General features: G+C 32.1%; 3 protein-coding genes across 3 annotated transcripts in view; all 3 read left to right on the top strand.

Moving 5' to 3' along the window:
- Positions 2876–3546, top strand: LOC104728216 (the record flags this gene model as incomplete). Its single annotated transcript, XM_010447237.2, has 1 exon — positions 2876–3546. A coding segment is annotated over one exon (537 nt), but the record flags the coding sequence as incomplete, so codon positions are not given.
- Positions 4003–6698, top strand: LOC104724047 (phosphoglycolate phosphatase 1B, chloroplastic). The gene is made up of 12 exons (XM_010442491.2): positions 4003–4311; positions 4446–4513; positions 4650–4742; positions 4828–4899; positions 5014–5085; positions 5224–5283; positions 5426–5478; positions 5562–5659; positions 5860–5959; positions 6144–6247; positions 6338–6448; positions 6550–6698. Exons 1-11 carry the CDS (start codon positions 4044–4046, stop codon positions 6442–6444), a joined length of 1095 nt encoding a protein of 364 aa, XP_010440793.1. The 5' UTR covers positions 4003–4043; the 3' UTR covers positions 6445–6448; positions 6550–6698.
- Positions 11057–11299, top strand: part of LOC104724046 (defensin-like protein 3) — a 935-nt gene continuing 692 nt past the window's right edge. Inside the window, exon 1 of the mRNA XM_010442490.1 lies at positions 11057–11165. Within this exon, the coding sequence (XP_010440792.1) occupies positions 11102–11165 (64 nt within the window). The 5' untranslated portion in view covers positions 11057–11101. The remainder of the gene's footprint in view (positions 11166–11299) is intronic.

Below are 11299 nucleotides of genomic sequence, written 5' to 3'. Positions count from 1 at the left end.
TTATTAAACCACAAATTTTTTTAATTAATTAGGTATTCATATATTTTTTCTCTGATATTCCAAAAATAAGTATCCATCTATGCATGTTAACTATCCACATAATAGTGAACAACATCAATGAATTTGAAAATTTATAAATAATGTAATGCAAGAAGTCAAAAATTTGGCCTAATTTAAAGTTTAGGGTTTAATGGTTGGGGTAGGTCAATTTGATGTTTTCTAGTAAAAGATCTTCAGATTTGGCTACATTTGTTAAAATTGTTATGAAATTAAATTTATGATCTAAGGTTAAGGTCTAAAGTTTAGGATTTAGGCTTTAGGGTTTATACTTTAGGGTTTATAGAACTTAGGGTTTAGGGTTTAAGGTTTAAGGTTTAAGATTCAGGGTTTAAGGTTTAGAGGTTTAGGGTTTAGGGTTTGAGGTTTAGTATAGGATATAATGAACGGATTCATGCTTAGATTTTGCGGGATATGATGAGGTTTAAATTGTTTGATAGTTAATAATGACTATTTCACCAAACGCAAGTGGTTTTTAGTGGACATGTATAACTCATCCATGTGTGGACTTGATTTTATGGACATGAAATATTAAAATCGATTGATAGTTAACCATGAATACTTTACCAAACCACAAGTTGTTTGATTAGTTAGGTTTTCATATTGTTTTTTATCTGGTCAACCAAAAAATAAGTATCCATCTTTGCATGTTAACCATCCACATAATCGCGAACAACATCAATGAATTTGGAAATAATAAAGAATGTAATGCAAGTAATCAAAAATTTGGCCTAATTTAAGGTTCAAGGTTTACTGGTTGAGGTGGGTCAATTTCATGTTTTCTAGTAAAAGATCTTCATATTTGGCTACATTTGTTAAAATTGCTGTGAAATTAAATTTATGATTATGTTATGATCTAAGGTTAAGGTTTATAGTTTAGGGTTTAGACTTCATGGTTTAGGGCTTATAGGTTTAGGGTTTAGGGCTTAGAGGTTTCTGGTTTAGGGTTTAGGATATAATATGATGAAGGGTTTCATGCTTATGTTTTTTTGGGATATGATGAGGTTAACATTGTTTGATAGTTAACAATGACTAGTTCACCAAAACATAAGTAATTTTTAGTGTATGTGTATAATTCATCGTCCATATGGACTTGATTTTAGAATAAGTATAGTATCCACAAATAAGTATCCACATATAAGTATCCACATAATAAGACATTTTTAGCATCCACATAACAATCAACAAATATTCAACTATAATTGGATAATATGTATTATAATTATTAATTTTAAATATAATAAAATGGATCTCAAAATGAAAAAAAAAAAAAAATTATAATGAATCATAAAAACAAAATCAAAAATATATGTCATAATAATTAAATAAAGTAATTACAAAGAGAGTTACAGAAAAGAAAGTGAAGAATAGAAATAAAAATGTGACAGAAAATCTTGTCCATTGAATTTTAACTAATAGTTTCAATGAATAATATGTATAATTGGATAATATGTATTATAATTATTCATTTTAAATATAGTAAAATGGATCTCAAAATGTAGAAAAATAAAATTATAATGAATCATTAAAACAAAATCAAAAATATATATCATAATAATTAAATAAAGTAATTACAAAGAGAGTAACAGAAAAGAAAGTGAAGAAAAGAAATAAAAATGTGACAGAAAATCTTGTCCATTGAATTTTAACTAATAGTTTCGATGAAATGGTTCTAATTATTTATGACAAATCCTTTCAAATATACTTTTCACATTTATTAGTTAGACTCATGTTGTGGTACACGCTCATTTATAGCTGTAAGATCAAATTTTTAGTTAAAATCGGACGGACTGTAATACAAACTGCTTTTCTCTCTAATTATACCTCAACTTACATGAAGAGAGTTAAAATAGTCTAAAAATTATGTGAACAATGGAAAAATTGGCAGAAAAATGTCTCATGAACAGAAAGTGTGTTAAATGAATATAAACATACTTTCATAGAAAGTGTGTGTATGAATGTAAATCTCCCAAATATATATCGACAAAGGGATATCGTTTCTGAAATTTGATAGTTCTCTCTTCAAGGATCTGTAGTCGGTGCAAATCTAAGGAGTCTTCAGTTCAATCGAAATTAGTGAGTCTTAAATCACTGAAATTTTCTCCTGTCGAGTTTACTAATAACATTAGGACAAGAAAATTTTGATATGCCTTGCTAAATTTTAGATGTGGTTTTGTGTATCTGAGTTGGTCTTTAAGAGAGATTGACTTATTTAGAATTACGTTTGGCAGTCTACCCAATTTTCATTTTGATGCTCCAACTTGTTAAGTTTTGTAACTATAGAAAATGGCAAAGATTGACAAATGGAGTGAATGGACTACGCATTAAGAACAGCACATAATGTGGTCAAGAAAGGTGGGAGAAAAATACATGGTGAAGACAACGTAGAAGACCGAACATCTTTGGGGCTCCATATTATGAAAACAAATTGACATAACAAAATCATAGAGAAACAAATACGACCGTTAATCCCAACAAACACAATTAAGAAAAGAAAAGAAAGATTAAAAAGTTATCGAGCCGTTGCACCTTAATTGAATTCTTTGTCTCGCCCTTTAAGTCATAACGGTCATATTTTCAAAAAAAAAAAAAAAACATATACGACCGTTATTATAATCCCAACAAAATCCCAGCTTTATCGCTTTCTCAAATTTGTTGCATATAAAAAAAGTGGACTAATCAAGAAACTTCAAGAACGTAAGAAGGGAGAGTCGAACTGTGGTTAGGGAGGTCAATTTAGGATGAATGAACCAACTGTGCTACTAATACTCAACTGATGCAAAAAAATTTGTTTTATTATTTGAGGGAGGTCAGTTGATCCCCCTTCCTTTCACGTAGGTCCGCCACTGTATGCAACTACATCCTCTTAGGCTCAGCCTCAAGCTGCATCTTCCTCACGATCTCCCTCTGTCTCTTCCCATCACTCTCTGGTCTCTCTCTCATCTTTTTCTACGCTCTCACCATCGCCACCGCGGTTTCCGGCTGCTCGATCTTCGCCTTCTCCACCACCGCAACCACTAGCGACAGATTATACGGTTCACACATGGTAGCCACAGTCCTCACGGCCATATTCCAAGGCGCGGTCTCTGTTCTGGCGTTCACGAGAACAGGGGATTTCTTAAGGTTCTTGGAATCGTATGTTTTGGAGGAAGACGGTGCGGTGATACTTAAACTCGCTGGCGGTTTGTGTGTGGTGATGTTCTGCTTGGAGTGGGTCGTTCTTGTGCTAGCGTTTTTGTTGAAGTATAGTGATTATTTAGATGAGAGTGTTGTAGATGATGATGATTTCAAGGTTCGAAGGCAAGAAGACGATCTCAAGGATTGGCCTTCTTACCCATTTCAACTCAAGATTTAAAATTTCCAATTTAATTTTATTTAATTTTATTCATACACACGTTTGTGTTGGTTCATGCTTGTAATGTGTTCATATGTCGCACTTTAATTGGTGTAAAAATAATTCATCACTAAATTTTTATATATATAAATATTTCAAAGTCCAAACACATGGCTCTCAAACACTTGGCCTTCATGAGTTCCTATCTCATCCTATAATATCATTATATGTGTGTTTTGGTTGGTGCTTTTGTAATGTAAAGAGTCATAAGAGCATCATTAGCCGAGAAAGGTTCACCGTTACTCAAAGAAAAAAAAAAAAAAAAATTCTCTCCCTTTCTCTCTTTTTTATATTTTTTTATTACTTTTTAATAAAAGAATTTGTGGAACAAACCACCAATGGTGTGACATATCACATGCCAATGTTTTTTTTTTTTTTTTTTGTAAAAGAGCACTTTGTTTTTATTTTTTTCACAATGTGTGTCCATCGATTCTTCTTCATCCAATTAATCGGATGATATCTTCTACCACATCCACCCAATTTACCACGTCAGCACCATCATCCATGGACACGTTTAAGAAACAGAAACAAAAATAAAAATTAAAAAAATATACCAAAAGAAGCGGAAAGAGAGAAGAAAAGAGAAAAAAAAATGCTGAGTAGGTCAGTTGCTTCAGCCGTTTCACAGGTCTCTTCTTCTACTTCTTCGCTCTTACCAAACTCTAAACAACTCTTCAGCTTCAAAACGCTCTCTGGATATCGTTCTTCTTCTTTCTGCGGCGGCTCCATTCGTAAAATCAACCATAAGCCTCTTCGAATGACGAGTTCCAGTATGACTCCAAGAGCTATGGCCTCGAAGCAGCTTGAGAACGCTGATCAGCTCATTGATTCTGTCGAAACCTTTATCTTCGATTGTGACGGTCAGTATATAACAAAAAAAAAACCACATAATGTAATTTTGTAATCGCTTAGTTTTAGTTAGATGATAGAGGAATATAGCCAAGAAATGTGCTGAATTCTCTCTTTGATTTTGTTTATTCTTCTGTGTTTGAAGGAGTAATCTGGAAGGGAGATAAACTGATTGAGGGAGTTCCTGAAACTCTTGATATGCTTCGTGCCAAGGTTGGTAAGCAATCTCTTTGATCGATTTGTTTTTAAGTGTGGAATGGTTATGGTTCAGCTTTCCCACTTAATTCTGATTGATAGTTTCTTCCGTTACATATTAATTGCTTTTCCTTGGTATTCTTAACTTTTCTAGGGAAAGAGGTTGGTTTTTGTCACGAACAACTCAACAAAGTCTAGGAAACAGTATGGCAAAAAGTTTGAGACTCTTGGTCTGAATGTTAACGAGGTTAGTTCACAATCTAGCTACTCTAGGTGCTCTTTAAGTCTATATATAATTTGTTTTTAATTATACAATCCATTTTTCCCACCAGGAAGAGATATTTGCTTCATCTTTTGCTGCAGCTGCTTACTTACAGTCTATTAATTTCCCAAAAGATAAGAAGGTAAGCCTTCATTCAACCAAAAACTATTCAGCCAAGACTCAAACTGCGTCTTATAATCAAATGTAAAGACTACAACGCTTCTGTTTGCAAGTTCTGATGCGTGTTTATATTCAGGTCTATGTGATTGGTGAGGAGGGTATCTTGAAAGAGCTTGAACTTGCTGGTTTTCAATACCTTGGAGGGCCGGTATGTATCCGTGACCTTCCTTAGTAGCTTCCCGGATTTGTGTTTGTGTTGATGCTAGCTTCCCTGTTTGTCCATCTCTTCTCTTTTACTTTGTGAAAAAAACTGTCATAATCTGAACATTTAGTTCTTGAAAAACAGGATGATGGTAAAAAACAGATTGAATTGAAGCCAGGATTCCTAATGGAGCATGAACATGATGTATGTCATCCTTCTTATACCTTTGATTCCTTTATGTTGCTGTTTCTCTTTCAACTTACATAAACACATGAATTTGTTGTTCTTGAGAGAGAGAGAGAGAGAGAGAGAGACTGAGCATAGTTTTACTGAAATTGCATTCCAGGTGGGAGCTGTTGTGGTTGGATTTGATCGCTATTTCAACTACTACAAAATTCAGTAGGTCTTCCAATTATGTGTTTCCTTATAGAAGAACTTTGTGTTCTGTGTTTGGTGATCTAATATCTTTTTTCTAATGGAAGGTACGGAACACTTTGTATCCGTGAGAACCCGGGGTGTCTTTTCATTGCGACAAACCGAGATGCTGTCACCCACCTTACTGATGCTCAAGAATGGGCAGGTTGGTTTCTTGTATGCACTTTTTTCAACTTTTTTTATTTAGTTGTAGTTTGAGAAATTGGATTTTACTCCTCTCCTATGATAGAAAAGGCTAGTTACAATAACATAGTGTAGTGCCTTAAATTTGGTAATGGACTGTTATAGAGAAGTTATTTTGTTGTCTATGTTCACCATTTTTTTATCATCCTTGACCGGTCTCAGGTGGTGGCTCTATGGTTGGTGCTCTTGTTGGATCCACTCAACGTGAGCCTCTTGTTGTTGGAAAACCCTCAACTTTTATGATGGACTATTTAGCAGACAAGTAAGGCTTCCAGATTCTCATAATCCTTATTTCTTCTGATTTCTTTCATTTCTCTACTTCCTTAATCTTGTCCAAGTGCTAATAAAACCATTTATTTATTATACCACAAGTGCCAGATCAAAAAGAATCTCAAATGACATCTTTAAGCAATGAAATGTTGATTCACTAATATTGTATTTTGCAGATTTGGAATTCAAAAGTCACAGATATGCATGGTGGGTGATAGACTGGACACTGATATTTTATTCGGGCAAAATGGCGGTTGCAAAACTCTGCTCGTCCTCTCGGGTATAACTGATTTTCTATCAACACTAACTCGGTGTCAACATCTAAGGCCAATCAAAATTTTATTCATTATGTTTTTTTGTGGACTTGAAGGTGTTACTTCAATCTCAATGTTGGAAAGCCCTGATAACAAGATACAACCCGATTTTTACACCAGCAAGATTTCCGATTTTCTATCCCCCAAAGCAGCAACTGTATAATCAAGTAAGCTCCAGCATCAATCACTCTGCAGAACTCAGGATACTGAATCTTTTTATGGGTTTTATAAATACAGTCTATTCATACTTTTTCTTTGTTTTGGCAAGCTTCTTTTATTTGCAGTGCCTACGTGTTGCATAGCAAATTAACGGGCCAATGAGTATTGTTTAGGAAGAGTTTATTGAACCAAGCTTTGATCTGTAAGAGTAAGACTCTTCATTGACTTTAAACATTTTCTTATGTGGTTATGTGCATATACATACAAGGCTCTGCATAACACATTAAAAAAAAAAACGGTAAGAGAGTCAATAAAACGTTCTTCTCAGCATTAGCATCAGTAACAAACTATAACCGTGCATCCTCAAAAGCTTAAGCAATAACCGTGTTGGCCTGAAAAAGAAACCCATCGAAGACAAATCCATTCATGTTCTTCCGTAGATTCTATAAAATCCAGGTAACTTCGACATACTAAATTGATAGTGGCGATTAACACAAACAAGGAACAAGTGAAGAGCACATGATTCATAGTTTTATTCACAGAATTACAAACCGAACATATTTTAACTCGACAATCGTTTTCCTCGATGCAAGCCGATCCAGTACAGCATGGCCACCATACAATGCAACGCCCACCAAAACTATCCCAAAATAAAGGTGCCAACACTCTTCAAAGATGAGGTTTTTTGATGGTAAGGATTCAACTTTAAGAAACAGCAATTTATGTTCAGCTATACAACCAACCTAAAGTCTCTTAAACACATTTAGCGTATGACAAAAAGAAAAAAACACACAGTTAGCTTGTATAAAGAACTGCTCTCTTTATTGATGCTTGGAAAATCACTAAAAACTAAGCAAACATACACAAGCTCTCGTGTGTTCTTGATACGTTTGTCACAACTCGATAAACGTATTTATAATTATATAGATAGCTCTGCTTAGCTAATTCTATTCATAATCCTAGCTCTGAGTTAACAAAGTCAAAACGATTCATAACCGTAAAACATTTACAACATTATGATTGTTTTTTTTTTTATTAAAACTCGCGTTGGAAAATGAAGTCCAAAAGCAACTTAAACTCCGTATTATCTCAAATTTTAAAGTCTTCGAAGTTTGTTAGCAAATTACTATGTGAATGGTATATTAAATAACCTTTTTAAAACCGCTAAAGCTTTTACATTCAGCATCATATATACTCGTAAATTAATAGCCTACATTACATTACTTTCGAATACCACTCAAATCTATATATACACATTTTTGAAGTACATTTTAGGTTATACCCTTTTATTTGTATTTATTTACAAAGTTAATCTCTAAAAAAATTACAAAAATAACATTACTTCAGATTTTGTTTCCTATATATTTTACATACTATCTAGATTCCCAACTAAAAATCAGCAGAATCAATATGGAAACCAAAACTATAATATATTTAACCACACTTTCTATTGTGTATTTAAGATATTTTATCTTTGAATCCTTTGCAAACAAAGAAAACAACAATTTGATTTCTATTTTGTTTTCCAAAACCTGTGAGCTTTGATTCTTAGGTGTTGACTGGTTCTCCCGCTACCTCCCGCAAACGCTGCGTTTGTGGGTGGTAGCGGTTGCTAGCGATTGGAACCAATCGCACAAATCGCTCCCAATCGCTCCTAATCACTCCCAACCGCTCCAAACTACTGAATTCCAAAAGCTGCTTCCTGCAAGCGTTTGCGGTTGCGGGCGATTGCGGTTGGAATTTTTTGTTTTTTTTTTCTAAAAAAACTTAAAAGAAATCAATGATAATGAAATTTTCTTTGTTATATTTTCTATCTAACCATTATCGTAAACCTCCGCAAATGCACCAATTTTAAGCCGCTAAACCAGTCATTCAAAACGCTTAATAACGCTTGAAACCGTAATCGCCCGCTTCCGCAATCTCCCGCAACCGCAACCGCAGCGTTTGAACCAGTCAGGCTCTTAATGTAAAAAGAATTTCGATTCACATTTATTTAAATATTATAATTAATATCTATAAACTTAATAAAATTTAAAAATATTACAAATATGTAAAGTTAAATTTTTTAAAATACTATATAATATGGTTACATAGTAGATGGGTTATAAATAGGAGATCTTGAAATTAATAAAGTATCATTAAATTTGTGATAACACGGGTTAAATCCTCATTTTATTATTTTTCAACACTATTAATATTAGAATATTTGACATATAAAAATTAAGTTGATTTAACTACGATTATGTAAAATAATTAAATCATTAGGGAAAATGTGACTTAATCATAGCGTATAAATGACTTACTATGTATTTAGATCTCTTATATTTTGTTATAATAATTCAAAATCAAAATAGAATCTCAAACACTAAACAAAATAAACTAAATATAACAAACAAATTGTCATGAAGTATATTACGGGTAAAAAATAATATAAAAATTCAGCTGCAAACGGTCGGGAAATTTAGTGATGCTCTATTTGGAAAATATCTAATATTTAACAAACAAATAAAAATATAAATAATAATAAAAATTATATGCACACGGTATATCGCGGATTAAAATCTAGTTTTTTTATAAAAAAAAGTACCAGAAATATGGACTAATTTAATCAATTTGATATTTATTATAAAACGTAGAGAGCGTATGATTATTTTACAATACTAATGCGGTAGCAGTATTACTCATGTTCAACTTACAAAAAGTTGAAGTTAAGTCGGACACAACAAGCTCATGTTCAATCTTTTGATCCTGGACAAGATTTTTTTGAACTTAACTCAGACCAATGATAAATCCTAGTTAATTAGATAATTTAAATTAAAAAAAAAAAGAATACAGACCGGTGATATATATCATTATAATATATGGACGCTTTGTCATCGCCACTCAAGGAAATAACCAATCAGGGATCCTTAAAAGTCCTAGATATGTTACTATCTTAGCTCTATACTATGCAACGAACCTAGTAAAAAAATAATCCAAATTTCAAATTATGCTTAGCCATATCTATCTTTTGTCCAACCTTTTTAGCTCCTCTAACAAAACTTCCATACGACATCGATTTTTTTTGCAAGATTGGTCCATTATTTGTACATGTATTGTTATGATCTTTTTGTAGAAGGGACTTGGACGTATTTAGAAGGGTTTCGGACTTTTTTTTTTTTTTTTTTTTTTTTAATTTTGTCATTAGATTTCTTTCATAATCATATAATTACCCTTACATCTATTTTTTTCTTCCATAAGATACAAATAACCAAAAAAAAGAAGTGTAGGATACAAAATAGTAATCGTTACATGGAAAATTTGTGAACACCATTATCTAATGAGATAATGTCGTGATGATAACGATTCTCGTTTCCACTTCTCTCTCACACTAAAGTTCAACGAGTTTATCTCAACCATGACCAAAAACAATTGTTCTACTCAAATATGTTTGATAATTTATCCAAGTTAACCAGCCTCTGCCACCTCATATGAATGATATATAGCACTAACTCAAACCAAAGCAGCCGCTTAGGTCAAATTGAGGATAAAGTCACTGTAACATATTAAAAATCAAATCCACAACAACTGATGAGTGATGAGTTACGTAACGAATCTGCAAAAATACAGTAAAGCTATAGTTGAAATATGGCTTATCAATATATTTATGTATATTTAAATTAAGTAAAGAATGTAAATGAAGCAAACGACAGATCAATAACTTAAAGTTGATGATAACACTGGATATTAAGAATTTCACAGGTACTCATGCATACAGAAATAGACAAATCAAAAAACATGTACCGAAAATTCGTTTTATATGTTCATAAAATAATCCTAACATAAGTTTTCGTCGGGCAGGGATGATTTGCTCATTTAAGTTATACTCCTTCTATCTCATTTAATTTAGGGAAACTGTTGGAGATGGTATAAAAAATTGATGTTATAAGAAAAATCATTGGAGATGGTATAAAAAATTGATGTTATACATTACAAAAATTGAAACGATTTTTTTACTTTATGCCCTTTCCACATGGCATGCTATCTAAAGTTTATATTTTTCTTTGTACAAAAAAGTAATCATAAACTAATTTATAAATAAAACTTTAACTTTAACTTTTTCTTAATACAAAACATTAATGTAGTTGAGACAGAGGGAATATCAAGTAATACATTTAAACAAATAAATTTTAAATTTTTATGCTTTGAATAACCATATTTAAAATAAAACTATCTAACTGATCAGGTTTGAGTACTAAAAAAACATAGATTAAGATACGAAATTAGAGTTTGCCAAAAAAAAAAAAAAAAAAAAAAAAAAAAANAAATTAGAATTTCCAAAATCAACATCTAAAAAAAACCTAGTTGTACTGACTCAAAAAAAAGAAGTGCAAACTTGATAGAAGAAATTCAGAGCGACCAAAACAAAAGTAAAAGACTGGCAAAAACTTAGAATATTAGGCAGTCTGAAACGTGATTAATAAACCCACTTATGAACTAGTCAAACATCTTATCTTCTGTTGTTTACTAGAAGAAAGTGTGTATAGTTTGTCGGGTAACACACTAATTGTAAGATGAAAAGTAAAAGACTTAAACTCACCATCATTTCACTATAAATATAGGTTGATATTGTGCTTATTTTCTCACGCTACACATACTTTGAAAAGGAAGTTGTAATAGACATGGCTAAGTTTGCTTCTATCACCGCCCTTTTTTTCGCTACTCTAGTTCTCTTCGCTTGTCTTGGTGAGTATATGATCTTATTATATACGTATTAGAATGAGCTATCAAGTTGCTCTTTCTCTGAATAAGATATTTTTGTATGGTTAACCTTGATAAATATATATATATATATATATATATATATATATATATATATA

The sequence above is a fragment of the Camelina sativa genome, chromosome 11 (genome assembly GCF_000633955.1).
Source record: "Camelina sativa cultivar DH55 chromosome 11, Cs, whole genome shotgun sequence".
NCBI lineage: Eukaryota > Viridiplantae > Streptophyta > Magnoliopsida > Brassicales > Brassicaceae > Camelina > Camelina sativa.
Note: the sequence above shows the minus strand (reverse complement) of the source record. Positions and strands in the feature narration are given on the sequence as shown.